The 15,427-nt window shown below is 47.0% G+C and overlaps 1 protein-coding gene across 3 annotated transcripts in view; it reads left to right on the top strand.

Moving 5' to 3' along the window:
- CFL2 (cofilin 2) overlaps window positions 1-15,427 on the top strand; it is a 417,537-nt gene that overhangs the window by 374,681 nt on the left and 27,429 nt on the right. For all 3 annotated transcript variants that reach the window (XM_078659381.1, XM_078659382.1, XM_078659380.1), the window contains one exon: window positions 15,333-15,409. In XM_078659381.1, the coding sequence (XP_078515507.1) occupies window positions 15,333-15,409 (77 nt within the window). The remainder of the gene's footprint in view (window positions 1-15,332; window positions 15,410-15,427) is intronic.

Genomic DNA, 15,427 nt, shown 5'->3' with positions numbered 1-15,427 from the left:
CCACTCAGTGCTATATAATTACACGCCACATAATTACACTGCGCTCAATGCAACATACACTCCAAATACCACTCAGTGCCACATAATTACACACCACACAATTACTCTACTGAATACAACATACACTCCAAATCCCACTCAGTGCCACATAATTACACGCCACATAATTACACAGCACTCAATGCAACATACATTCCAAATCCCACTCAGTGCCACATAATTACACGCCACATAATTACACTGCACTCAATGCAACATACACTCCAAATACCACTCAGTGCCACATAATTACACTGCACTCAATGCAACATATTCCAAATCCCACTCAGTGCCACATAATTACACGCCACATAATTACACAGCACTCAATGCAACATACACTCCAAATACCACTCAGTGCCACATAATTACATGCCACACAATTACACTCTACTGAATACAACATACACTCCAAATCCCACTAAGTGCCACATAATTACACAGCACTCAATGCAACATACACTCCAAATACTACTCAGTGCCACATAATTACACGCCACATAATTACACTACGCTCAATGCAACATACACTCCAAATACCACTCAGTGCCTTTAGAATTACACGCCACATAATTACACTGCGCTCAATGCAACATACACTCCAAATACCACTCAGTGCCACATAATTACATGCCACACAATTACACTCTACTGAATACAACATACACTCCAAATCCCACTAAGTGCCACATAATTACACAGCACTCAATGCAACATACACTCCAAATACTACTCAGTGCCACATAATTACACGCCACATAATTACACTACGCTCAATGCAACATACACTACAAATACCACTCAGTGCCTTTAGAATTACACGCCACATAATTACACTGCGCTCAATGCAACATACACTCCAAATGCCTCTCAGTGCCACACAATTACACGCCACAAAATTACACTCTACTGACTACAACATACACTCCAAATCCCACTCAGTGCCACATAATTACACGCCACATAATTACACTGCACTCAATGCAACATACTCCAAATCCCACTCAGTGCCTCACTCTATCTATCACCCTCCCTCTATCTATCTATCGCACTCCCTCCATCTATCTATCGCACTCACTCTATCTATCGCACTTACTATCTATCTATCGCACTCACTCTATCTATCGCACCACCACAGCATCACTCAGCACCACCACAGCATCACTCAGGGGCACCACAACATCACTCAGGGGCACCGCAACACCACGATGCGCTACCACAGCATCACTGAACGCCCCAGCATCACTCGTCGCCACCACAACATCACTCAGCCCCACCACAGCATCAATCTGTGCAACCGTTCAACAACAACTGGTTCAAATATGTTGTCTCAGTGGTTCAAGCTTTATTACCAATGTCTCAAAAAGATGTTAATATTTCACTTCTGTTCTTGGATTTTCATCATAATAAAATACAATGAACATAATCTTCACAAAAGTTATTTACAAAAGTTTAAGCTATTGCAATTATAATAAATTACAATAACTTTTTTTAAGTATAAATTATTTTAAAAATTACATGCCATTGTTATATGTAATATCAATAAATCTAAGTCATGTAAATACAACACATATTGCGTTACAGTTGCTATAGGTGTCACATTTGCGAAAGTTAAAACTATTGGCATTGTAAATGACGATGCTATTAATTTCGCTATTTTCAAAACCAGCACATAAATAAAAAGTTTGTCATTTACAATACCCATAGCTCAAACTTTCCTAATGCGAGACCTATTGCATTGCAAATGCTTGTTGTTATTACTAATACTGTTATTATTACTGTTATTGTTATTACTAATACTGGCATTGCAACTACTATTGTTATTTTTATTACGTTGACTGTTATTAATGTTATATTATTAATATTATTACTACTACTAATAATAATACTAAAGACTGAGCCAAGTAGACCTCTGCTCATGGACCTCAGGGAGGCCCTGCAGCCCTGGATTTTACTTCCAAAGGCATGTGTTTGTAGATACATCCCTTTACCTCAATGTGCAGGGCTGTAAATAAGTGCAGTGCAGGAAGTAAAAGTCCACTTGATGAATGCTCCTTTGAATCATCTTTCAACCACCATTCATGTACAGTGCTCTGTTACTGTCCAGTCAGTTATGCACTGTTTAAATGCCACTTCTTACATTCATACATACATACATGCATACATACATACATACATACATATATGAGGAAACAGAAGGCTATACGAGGAGCCCCAAGTGCAGAGAAAGGAGGGAGGAGGTGGTGTACCATATGAGCACTGCTTGGTGCATGAATTGGAGAAGATGACATACTGGAGAAGGTAAAGTTCTCATCTGTAACAGTTTTTGGGTTGTTTTCAATTCATTCATTTGTTTTCTGCAGTGCTGAAACAACTGATGTAGGTTTTGACCTTTATTGTAATAATTTACATAAATGATGCCATGAGCACATGCCACAACTGAATAGAGTCTCCTTGTCTCTCTCTGGATAATGTTGTATTCATATCCCTACGAATTGTCTTCCAAATTATACCAGTTGGGACACCATGTTTTTTACATAATTCCACTCAACCTATTTTCACTCAATGCCGCCATGTTCCCTGCCACACTAATCAGCGCCACACAAATTCATGCCACACCACATAAACCACATAATTCCACAACACAATTCCACGGCACACCACTTATATCCAAACAAAAAAAAACATAAAATTCCCCATCATACCACAAAACTCAACAGCACACCACATAATTAAACTCCACTACATAGCACTCCACAACACAAAATACCATTCCACATAATCCCACTTCATGACACTTAATCCCAATCCACATAATTCCAATACACGCAAACACATAATTACTATCCACATTATACCAATGCACACATGCCGCATACTTCAAGTACACAAATCCACTCCACAATTCCACGCCACACAATGCCACAACAAACAATTCCAATTCAACCCACATAATTCCAATACACACCACATACATCCCCTTCACTCCATAACACATAGATAAGAGACATTTACAAGGCCGATAGCTCTAACTCTTTCTTTTTTTTAACACCCAAACACACAGATCTGGAGCTTAGCTCCCACCTATTTTTTTTTCATCATCAATAATGCAAAGCTATCCAGGTTCAGCCTTGTGTCGTGGCCAGAAGATATGAAAGATTGTTAAGAAGAGGTTTCTTAAACGTCCTCTGTCGCCTGGGACTCCGTGTCCCGTCCGTCCGGTGCTCCAGCACCGGGCCAGAGTCTCGGGATCCGTCCGGTCATTCCTCCCATGCGCCCCACTGGGCCTGGGAAGGGAACTAACATCAACCAGAAATTTCCAAACCATATTTAATCTGTGGACCCTGATTCCTGGCCTTTTCTGCTTTGAGCGGGGCAGTTCCTGAGTGGAAGAAACACCAGCCTGCCCCACCAGCTACAAGTGAGCACAGAACCCCAGCGAATGCGGAATGACCACTGACAAAAACTGATACCGGTTTAACATCCATGAGACTCCTGACACAGCTCTGTCTCCCAGTTCTCTCAGAAAGGAGATCAGGGGCGGCTCTAGGCTCATGGCGGCCCTGGGCAGGGAGCGTAGGTAGGGGGCCCCGGAAGAGGGGGTCAGGGCGGGGCGGAGCGCGGAGACCAGTGAAGAGGGGGGGGGGGTCAGGGTGTTTGGAAGTGGAACAGAGCCGGAGGCCGCAAAATCCCTGCCAGGAGCCGCCACGCAAATATGCATCCATCCTCAGAGGATTATTATATTAAGGATATATATTGGCGTGGCGGCCCCTGGGGTTTGGCGGCCCTGTGCAGGTGCACAGCTTGCACATGCCTAAGGCTGCCCCTGAGGAGATGGCCACTTGGTCTCCACCACCTCCCTGTGGAACAGCCACACAAAGTGACTTCCATCACAAGAACGCACTTGAAATAAATGAAATAATTCATGCATGCTTTGAGTCAGCATGCTTTGCTCTCTTGCTGAGAACAAACTTTGAGAGCACTTTTAGGTCACCTTGATCTGCCGACCCTAGAGGGACTGCAGCTACCCCCCCCCCCCCCCACCCCCGCCCCCCCATGGACAGATACTCATCGGGCATGGCAGCAACAAGGCGCAAAGAAAGCGCGCCAAAGCAAAGGTCATCAGAGTGCCCAAGACAACTTATTTAAAAGCTCGGATCGGAGTAGAGGGGGCGGGGCCAGAAATGCAGCCAAAAAGGCGACTGAGAGAAGCGGTCAGCATTGTTTGGCCTGTGGAAAGCTGATCCCGCCCACCCACACCGGATAAATGCAGGTGTCGCTGCCGATAAGAGTCAGGGGAGGGGAGCAGGGCCGGGTTTATTTCTGGTGGCGCCCTGTGCAACAATGTCTGTTGGTGCCCCCCAATGACCACCTCTGCCACGGATTCCCTCACTAGCACCCTCTCAAGTCTCCATAACCACTGTCACAGAGATTCATTTAGTTTTATAGCACCACTCATACTCGTGTAAGGTGTCAGAGCACTTTACACCACACACATTGCACAGAGACATTCATATGTGTGTAAATCAATGTATAGGAAATGTTACATCAGACAGGACTACAAGGTGTAGTGTAGGAGTGACATGTCATCAATACTGGTAGGCAATATAGTTTGAGTCCTTATTCTGGAAAAGCACACATTCAGAATTTAACACTTGACATCATTTTTAGGCGTTCTCTTTCATAATAAGAATTGTTTTCTACCCAAATGAACCCTTTTCACAAGATTAGGATGATGAAAGACTGGGCAAAAAACATGTAGCTCTAATATATACCTTGCAGTTTACATGCAGCTCTTTGATGACAGTTAATAACTCAATGTATTAAGATTTTGACTTATAAACAAGTAACAAAAGGAGCTCTGTTACAGAAGCAGTAACCCACTGACCTATTTACATTATATGGGTTTCATTGTCCGCACGGTACATCTTCTTTGCAGCAGGCATCTTAACCCTCTGAACTGCCTTAGGATGAGTCAAAACTTCCACTAGAGAAACCTCCGATCTCTTTCCAGGAAGACGATTAATCACCATAGTCATCTTGACATTTTAATTGATGTCTGAACGCAGCAGCAGGTGTTTTTAAAATGAGAATATACATTTTCAAAAATGACGTCCCCACCCCAAGTCAACGCCCGGTGCAGTCGCACTGATCGCACCGCCCTAGAGCTGGCCCTGGAGGGGAGCTACAAGGTTTAACAATAACTATCTTCATGCAAGGACATAAAAGGACAATTGCCCGAAGAAAGGTCCCTGGGATGTCTCACGGCAGGGACAATTGAGGGCAAACAGAATGGGTAAGAAATGGTCAGCGCTGGGCGGACACAGCACTGGCGGCCCCGGCTGGCCACAGGACCATGAACGCCAGACATTCGGGAGCAAGGGAAGCCTCGAAGCCTCGACCCGCTGTCCCAAGTGATCGACAGAGGCTGACAAACAGTGATTTATGACACCCATTAAAGAGACGTTATGAATTGAAGGATGATGCATTGCAGTCTATGCGAGTTATGGTTATTAATATGCAATAAAGATAAGATTACACTGCGGACCAGTAGGAACTGTGCGATACATTATCGCCGCTTTTATCGGCAGGAAACTGCCGCTAAAGCGGCGATAATGGGCTTGATAATATGCCCTTGTGAATTCCCATAGAAGCCAAGGTTCTGGTGTTAACCTGGGCTGCTTTGGGAATTCACAAGGGCATATTATCAAGCCCATTATCGCCGCTTTAGCGGCAGTTTCCTGCCGATAAAAGCGGCGATAATGTATCGCCCTTTCTTGATAATATGGCCCTGCATGCGTTACATGACATGCAAGTTAAACAAGGAGCTGAACATGTTAATGACCGATGCAATAGTGATCATTTATGTATCAGCTCGTGATGTGAACAAACTGCGGGCGTTCTAACACCACAAAGGTCTTGGGGTCCATTGTAGATGGGAGAAAGTGAATGGCGGGAGGGCTCACGGAACGCTCTCACAACGGGGGGGGGGGTGATCCTGTAGAATATATTGTGGTTTTATAGGGTGGCATAGATGTGCTGCAGTAAAATACCGCTTGTCTTTTTCTTGGACTTTAGTGTTCTAAACCCATAAGGCACTTGGATCTGATAATAAGAAACAGTTTTTCATAAGAGTAATTACTATAAGTGATCAGGGTTGTGAATGTTAGCCTGACTTTCAGAAATATACATCGGAAATATCAACGTTTTAAACAAGGTCTTAGAAAGCGCATCAGAAATGTTCGCAATGACAGGGCAGAGCGCAGAGGTTGCAATGACAGGGCAGAGCGCAGAGGTTGCAATGACAGGGCAGAGCGCAGAGGTTGCAATGACAGGGCAGAGCGCAGAGGTTGCAAGAGCGCAGAGGTTGCAATGACAGGGCAGAGCGCAGAGGTTGCAAGAGCGCAGAGGTTGCAATGACAGGGCAGAGCGCAGAGGTTGCAATGACAGGGCAGAGCGCAGAGGTTGCAAGAGCGCAGAGGTTGCAATGACAGGGCAGAGCGCAGAGGTTGCAAGAGCGCAGAGGTTGCAATGACAGGGCAGAGCGCAGAGGTTGCAATGACAGGGCAGAGCGCAGAGGTTGCAATGACAGGGCAGAGCGCAGAGGTTGCAAGAGCGCAGAGGTTGCAATGACAGGGCAGAGCGCAGAGGTTGCAAGAGCGCAGAGGTTGCAATGACAGGGCAGAGCGCAGAGGTTGCAATGACAGGGCAGAGCGCAGAGGTTGCAAGAGCGCAGAGGTTGCAATGACAGGGCAGAGCGCAGAGGTTGCAAGAGCGCAGAGGTTGCAATGACAGGGCAGAGCGCAGAGGTTGCAAGAGCGCAGAGGTTGCAATGACAGGGCAGAGCGCAGAGGTTGCAATGACAGGGCAGAGCGCAGAGGTTGCAATGACAGGGCAGAGCGCAGAGGTTGCAATGACAGGGCAGAACGCAGAGGTTGCAAGAGCGCAGAGGTTGCAATGACAGGGCAGAGCGCAGAGGTTGCGTTGCCTGGTGCAGCTGTGATTCTTCTGCCTGTCCCTGAGGACCTGTGCTCGGTCACACACACCTGGAGAGGGGGAAGGTGGGCTAAATCCGTGATATGTAGTGTGGGGGCCACTGTCTTTACTCAATGGAGCACCCGTGATAGGACATTTCATCTTTGTATAGCATGGAAGCCAACTGCACCACTTCGCTTATCCCCCACCTCGCTGCAGCAGCAGCATACACCACTGTAGCAGTCGAGGGGCACACAGAGTGTCAGAAAAGTTATTTGTGCCCACAGCGCTGAAGCAGAGCTAGACTTTTAGTCACCAACTGCATATGCTACTGAAGCAGCAGGGAGGCACACGGAGGATCAGAGAGGCTCCTTCTCTGTGAGATCAGGAAGTGCAGGAAGGCTAGTCTAACTGCAACCTCCTGATCTCTTAGCAATCTCAAGTGACCTCCACCAGAGCATTGAGGAGGACACTGGACAGAGCTCTGCCTATGATGAGGCCCTCGCTGGCTCGTCTAGTCAGCCGTTGACCTCCACCGAACCATTGAGGAGGACTCTAGACGGAGCCCTGCTTATGATGAGGCCCTTGCTGGCTTGTGCTCTAGTCAGCCGTTGACCTCCACCGAACCATTGAGGAGGACTCTAGACAGAGCCCTGCTTATGATGAGGCCCTCGATGGCTTGTGCTCTAGTCAGCCGTTGTCCTCCACCGAACCATTGAGGAGGACTCTAGACGGAGCCCTGCTTATGATGGGGTGCTCGCTGGCTCGTCTAGTCAGCCGTTGACCTCCACCGGAGCATTGAGGAGGACACTGGACAGAGCTCTGCTTATATGAGGCCCTCGCTGGCTCGTCTAGTCAGCCGTTGACCTCCACCGAACCATTGAGGAGGACTCTAGACAGAGCCCTGCTTATGATGAGGCCCTCGATGGCTTGTGCTCTAGTCAGCCGTTGTCCTCCACCGAACCATTGAGGAGGACTCTAGACGGAGCCCTGCTTATGATGGGGTGCTCGCTGGCTCGTCTAGTCAGCCGTTGACCTCCACCGGAGCATTGAGGAGGACACTGGACAGAGTCCTGCTTATGATGAGGCCCTCGCTGGCTTGTGCTCTAGTCAGCCGCTGTCCTGCACTAGAGCATTGAGGAGGACGTTGGTCAGAGCCCTGCTTATGATGAGACTCTCTTGGGTGATTTCAAATTCAATTTGGAGAAAACTCTGTGTACTGAAACCCAGGTTTTCTTGGAAACTATGGACTCCTGTGGTCTTCCTCAGCTGGTGAGGAGCCACACGCATATGGCGGGACACATTTTAGATGGGATCTTCTCCAATGATCCTAGAATAAAGGTGATGGATCCTATTCCACTTTCCTGGTCTGATCATTATGCCATCCCATTCCTTCTGGAAATGTCAGTACCTCACCCAGATCCTAATTTTAAGAACAGGGTGGTGATGAAGAGAAACTTCAGCCAGATTAATAAGGAGGACCTTCTTAATAAACTTAGCAATTATTGGTGCGTTCCTCATTCGGATGTTAATTCTATCTATGACGATTTCTTCAACTGGCTCTCAGCGTCTTTGGACTCTCTTGCCCCTCTTAAGGAGCATTATGTGGCCAGGAAACGCCCCTGTCGGCCCCATGGTTCTCTGAAAGACTGAGAAAGCTTAGACAGGTATGCCGACACCAGGAAAGAAAATGGCGCCACAACTGTACCTCAGTCGAAAGGGATCTGCACAAACTTAGATTGAAGGAATATAAGCTAGCCATTAATGAGGAAAAGGACACTTACTATTCCAAGATGACGGAATCCATAAAATCTCCAAGGGAACTTTTCACTGTCATCAATTCCCTCCTAGCCCCTACGGCCACGGCTAACACCAATGTTTCCCAGGATTTGTGTGATAAAATGGCATGCTTCTTTTATGCCACAATTAAGGACATATACTCCTCCTTGGAGATGTCCAACGCTGGAGGATCAAAGTCAGATCTTCAATTGGACTCTCTGGCAGCTCCTCTGAAGGATTGCCGTTGTGTTCCTTTCCTCTTCTACTGCAGGAGGACACTGAGTGGATGTTAAGTGGAATTAGGTCTGGTTTCCGCAGGAGCCCTGCCCCCTGAAGATCCTGAAATTAGGCATGGAGGCTATTAGCCCACCTTTGACTTCAATCCTTAATGCCGTCATTACCTCTGGCCAATATCCCACCGCTTGGAAAACTGCGGTTGTCAAACCTCTCTTAAAGAAGCCCTCTCTGGTCCCTGCGGAACGAAAGAACTACCAACGTATTTCCCTGTTGCCTGTCCCAGCCAAAATCTTGGAGAAACACCTGAACCTCCATCTTAGTACTTATTTGGAGGAACATCAGTTGCTCGATGGCTCCCAGCATGGGTTCAGAAGTGAGCACAGTACTGAGACGGCATTAACCGTTGTTTTTAACAACATTCGACAACGGGTTGACGCTGGTCATACCACCTTACTGATCCTTCTGGACCTGACGGCAGCCTTCAACACCATCTCCCCCCTTAGACTGGCTGGGAGACTCTCGGAAATAGGGATTGAGGGCCCTGCCCTCAATTTGCTTACATCCTTCCTTATGGAACGGTCACAAAGAGTCAAGATGGGCCAATACATCTCCGCCCCATAAACAGCTGTTCTGTGGAGTTCCCCAGGGAAGGCTTGTGCTCTAGTCAGCTGTTGTCCTCTTCCCAGAGCATTGAGGAGGATGCTGCACAGAGCCCTGCTTATGATGAGGCCCTCGCTGGCTTGTGCTCTAGTCAGCCGTTGACCTCCACCGAACCATTGAGGAGGACTCTAGACAGAGCCCTGCTTATGATGAGGCCCTCGCTGGCTTGTGCTCTAGTCAGCCGTTGACCTCCACCGAACCATTGAGGAGGATGCTGGACAGTCCTGCTTTTGATGAGGTGCTCGCTGGCTTTTGCTCTAATCACCAGTTAACCCCCAGAGGAGCGTTGAGGAGGACGCTGGACAGAGTCCTGCTTATGATGGGGCCCTTTCTGGCTTGTTCTGTAGTCAGCCATTGACCTCCACCCGATCATTGAGGAGGACGCTGGACAGAGCCCTGTTTATAATGGGGCCCTCGCTGGCTTGTGTCTAGCCAGCCGTTGTCCTCCAGTAGGCATTGAGGAGGACACTGGATAGAGCCCTGTTTATGATGGGGCCCTCGCTGGCTTGTGCTCTAGTCAGCCGTTGACCTCCACCGGATCATTGAGGAGGACGCTGGACAGAGCCCTGCTTATGATGGGTGCCTCGCTGGCTTGTGCTCCAGTCAGCCGTTGACCTCCACCGGAGCTTTGAGGAGGACACTGGACAGAGCCCTGCTTATGATGGGGCCCTCGCTGGCTTGGGTCTAGCCAGCCGCTGCCCTCCACTAGAGCATTGAGGAGGACGCTGGACATAGCTCTGCTTATGATGAGGCCCTCGCTGGCTGGTGCTGTAGTCAACATCTGGTACAGGCTTATGGTTTGATCTGCGTTGTCTGCTCGATTTGCTAAGCTGGGTGGTGGCAACACCAGGTCTCCTCAAAGCAGCATTGTTTTTTGTGTTTGTTTCCTTTATGTTCATCCTAATAAATAAAGCACACGTCAATGAAAACCTAACCCGAAAAATGCAAATTGAAAAAAATGCATTTTATAAAAATTAGTAACGTTATGAGGGAGTGGGTCAAAATTATGATCAGGAACAGAATAGGTTCAGGGTCAGATTTATGATCGAGGTTACGGGTAGGGTTAGGTTTTGAGTAAGGGTCAGGACTATGCTTAGGTTAGAGTTAGAGACAAAGTTAGGTTTAGCATCAAGGCTAGGTTAAGGCTAGGGCAGCGGTGGCGAAGGGAACCTAGATAGGATTGTGAGCAGTAATGATAAGGGTCAAGGTGGTCAATGTTAGGGCAGCGATGGTAAAGGGAGGCTAGATAGGATTGTGGGCAGTATTGATAAGGGTCAAAGTTGCCTTGGTGGTAAAGGGAGGTTAGATAGGATTGTGAGCAGTAATGATAAGGGTCAAGGTTAGCCTTGGTGGTAAAGGGGCCCTAGATATGATTGTGAGCAGTAGTGATAAGGGTCAAGGTTAGCCTTGGTGGTAAAGGGAGGTTAGATAGGATTGTGAGCAGTAACGATAAGGGTGAAGGTTATCCTTGGTGGTAAAGGGAGGTTAGATAGGATTGTGAGCAGTAATTATACAGGTGAAGGTTAGGCTTGGTGGTAACAGGAGGTTAGATAGCATTGTGAGCAGTAATGATAAGGGTCAAGGTTAGCCTTGGTGGTAAAGGGGCTCTAGATAGGATTGTGAGCAGTAGTGATAAGGGTCAAGGTTAGCCTTGGTGGTAAAGGGAGCCTAGATAGGATTGTGAGCAGTAACGATAAGGGTCAAGGTTAGTCTTGGTGGTAAGGGGGCTCTAGATAGGATTGTGAGCAGTAGTGATAAGGGTCAAGGTTAGCCTTGGTGGTAAAGGGAGCCTAGATAGGATTGTGAGCAGTAACGATAAGGGTGAAGGTTAGGGCAGTGGTGGTAAAGGGAGCCTAGATAGGATTGTGGGCAGTAATGATAAGGGTCAAGGTTAGCCGTGGTGGTAAAGGGAGGTTAGATAGGATTGTGGGCAGTAATGATAAGGGTGAAGGTTAGGGCTGTGTTAAAGGGAGGTTACATAGGATTGTGGGCAGTAATAAGAGTCAAGGTTAGGGCTGTGGTAAAGGGAGGCTAGATAGGATTGTGAGCAGTAATGATAAGAGTCAAGGTTAGGGTTGTGGTAAAGGGAGGCTAGATAGGATTGTGGGCAGTAATGATAAGAGTGAAGGTTAGAGCTGTGGTAAAGGGAGGTTAGATAGGATTGTGGGCAGTGATGATAAGGGTCAAGGTTAGGGCTGTGGTAAAGGGAGGCTAGATAGGATTGTGGGCAGTAATGATAAGAGTCAAGGTTAGGGCTGTGGTAAAGGGAGACTAGGTAGGATTGTGGGCAGTAATGACAAGAGTCAAGGTTAGGGCTGTGGTAAAGGGAGGTTAGATAGGATTGTGGGCAGTAATGATAAGAGTCAAGGTTAGGGCTGTGGTAAAGGGAGGTTAGATAGGATTGTGGGCAGTGATGATAAGGGTCAAAGTTGCCTTGGTGGTAAAGGGAGGTTAGATAGGATTGTGAGCAGTAATGATAAGGGTCAAGGTTAGCCTTGGTGGTAAAGGGGCTCTAGATAGGATTGTGAGCAGTAGTGATAAGGGTCAAGGTTAGCCTTGGTGGTAAAGGGAGGTTAGATAGGATTGTGAGCAGTAACGATAAGGGTGAAGGTTATCCTTGGTGGTAAAGGGAGGTTAGATAGGATTGTGAGCAGTAATGATAAGGGTCAAGGTTAGCCTTGGTGGTAAAGGGGCTCTAGATAGGATTGTGAGCAGTAGTGATAAGGGTCAAGGTTAGCCTTGGTGGTAAAGGGAGCCTAGATAGGATTGTGAGCAGTAACGATAAGGGTCAAGGTTAGCCTTGGTGGTAAAGGGGCTCTAGATAGGATTGTGAGCAGTAGTGATAAGGGTCAAGGTTAGCCTTGGTGGTAAAGGGAGCCTAGATAGGATTGTGAGCAGTAACGATAAGGGTGAAGGTTAGGGCAGTGGTGGTAAAGGGAGCATAGATAGGATTGTGAGCAGTAATGATGAGGGTCAAGGTTAGCCTTGGTGGTAAAGGGAGGTTAGATAGGATTGTGAGCAGTAATGTTAAGGGTCAAGGTTAGGGCAGCGGTGGTAAAGGGACTCTGGATAGGATTGTGGGCAGTAATGATAAGGGTCAAGGTTAGCCGTGGTGGTAAAGGGAGGTTAGATAGGATTGTGGGCAGTAATGATAAGGGTGAAGGTTAGGGCTGTGTTAAAGGGAGGTTACATAGGATTGTGGGCAGTAATGATAAGAGTCAAGGTTAGGGCTGTGGTAAAGGGAGGCTAGATAGGATTGTGAGCAGTAATGATAAGGGTGAAGGTTAGGGCTGTGTTAAAGGGAGGTTACATAGGATTGTGGGCAGTAATGATAAGAGTCAAGGTTAGGGCTGTGGTAAAGGGAGGTTAGATAGGATTGTGGGCAGTGATGATAAGGGTCAAGGTTAGGGCTGTGGTAAAGGGAGGCTAGATAGGATTGTGGGCAGTAATGATAAAAGTCAAGGTTAGGGCTGTGGTAAAGGGAGGCTAAATAGGATTGTGGGCAGTAATGATAAGAGTCAAGGTTAGGGCTGTGGTAAAGGGAGGCTAGATAGGATTGTGAGCAGTAATGATAAGAGTCAAGGTTAGGGCTGTGGTAAAGGGAGGTTAGATAGGATTGTGGGCAGTGATGATAATGGTCAAGGTTAGGGCTGTGGTAAAGGGAGGTTAGATAGGATTGTGGGCAGTAATGATAAGGGTGAAGGTTAGGGCTGTGTTAAAGGGAGGTTACATAGGATTGTGGGCAGTAATGATAAGAGTCAAGGTTAGGGCTGTGGTAAAGGGAGGCTAGATAGGATTGTGAGCAGTAATGATAAGGGTGAAGGTTAGGGCTGTGTTAAAGGGAGGTTACATAGGATTGTGGGCAGTAATGATAAGAGTCAAGGTTAGGGCTGTGGTAAAGGGAGGTTAGATAGGATTGTGGGCAGTGATGATAAGGGTCAAGGTTAGGGCTGTGGTAAAGGGAGGCTAGATAGGATTGTGGGCAGTAATGATAAGAGTCAAGGTTAGGGCTGTGGTAAAGGGAGGTTAGATAGGATTGTGGGCAGTGATGATAAGGGTCAAGGTTAGGGCAGTGGTGGTAAAGGGAGGTTAGATAGGATTGTGAGCAGTAATGATACGGGTGAAGGTTCGGCTTGGTGGTAAAGGGAGGTTAGATAGGATTGTGAGCAGTAATGATAAGGGTGAAGGTTAGGACAGCGGTGGTAAAGGGAGGCTAGATAGGATTGTGAGCAGTAATGATAAGGGTGAAGGTTAGGACAGCGGTGGTAAAGGGAGGCTAGATAGGATTGTGAGCAGTAATGATAAGGGTGAAGGTTAGGGCAGCGGTGGTAAAGGGAGGCTAGATAGGATTGTGAGCAGTAATGATAAGGGTCAAGGTTAGGCTTGGTGGTAAAGGGAGGTTAGATGGATTGTGAGCAGTAATGATAAGGGTGAAGGTTAGGACAGCGGTGGTAAAGGGAGGTTAGATAGGATTGTGAGCAGTAATGATAAGGGTCAAGGTTAGGGCAGCGATGGGAAAGGGAGGCTAGATAGGATTGTGAGCAGTAATGATAAGGGTCAAGGTTAGGGCAGCGCTGGTAAAAGGAGGCTAGATAGGATTGTGGGCAGTAATGATAAGAGTCAAGGTTAGGGCTGTGGTAAAAGGAGGCTAGATAGGATTGTGGACAGTAATGATAAGAGTCAAGGTTAGGGCTGTGGTAAAAGGAGGTTAGATAGGATTGTGGGCAGTAATGATAAGGGTCAAGGTTAGGGCTGTGGTAAAGGGAGGCTAGATAGGATTGTGGGCAGTGATGATAAGAGTCAAGGTTAGGGCTGTGGTAAAGGGAGGTTAGATAGGATTGTGGGCAGTAATGATAAGGGTCAAGGTTAGGGCTGTGGTAAAGGGAGGTTAGATAGGATTGTGAGCAGTAATGATAAGGGTGAAGGTTAGGGCAGCGGTGGCAAAGGGAGGTTAGATAGGATTGTGAGCAGTAATGATAAGGGTTAAAGTTAGCCTTGGTGGTAAAGGGAGGTTAGATAGGATTGTGGGCAGTAATGATAGGGGTGAAGGTTAGGGCTGTGTTAAAGGTAGGTTAGATAGGATTGTGAGCAATGAAAGGGAGGTTAGATAGGATTGTGAGCAGTAATGATAAGAGTCAAGGTCCGGGCGGTGGTGATGGTAAGGATCAAGGTTTGGGTACAATGAGTACTTGGGTTACCTTGGGACAATGATCAAGGATCAGACACAAGTACAGGGGAGGAGTTAGGGTAAGAGTTGGATTTCAATGACTTCCCTAAAACAATTTAGAGAAAGAGGCACAATAAATATTGTAACAGAAGGGGGGTGTTTGCTGATATTTAGTGAAACTGCTTTCATTTTAATTGCAAAATGTATATCAATGCAAGGCAGGCGAACATCTGATTGTTTCACTAAAATAACTTTCAGTGAAAAGCTATCTATGAAAAGGCATTTCACTGAGCGCTAGCGAAATGAAATGACAGAGATCCTAGTTCTAGACCCAAACATTATCCAGATGTGTTTCTCCTTGCCTGTCCCGCTGCCACCCTGATCCATGCAGATTCCTGTTGTCCAGTCCAACGCTGAGCATGGCCCTAGAATGTCTGTACTCAGCCTCTGTATAAATTCTTGATTTCTACCACAGGGCTCCAGACAACGCCCCTCTGAAAAGCAAGATGATCTACGCCAGCTCCAAGGATGCCATCAAGAAGAAATTCACAGGTGCGTGTTGTGAGGGAC

Source organism: Lissotriton helveticus, chromosome 9 (genome assembly GCF_964261635.1).
Source record: "Lissotriton helveticus chromosome 9, aLisHel1.1, whole genome shotgun sequence".
Lineage (NCBI taxonomy): Eukaryota > Metazoa > Chordata > Amphibia > Caudata > Salamandridae > Lissotriton > Lissotriton helveticus.
This window is presented reverse-complemented; position numbering and strand designations above follow the sequence as displayed.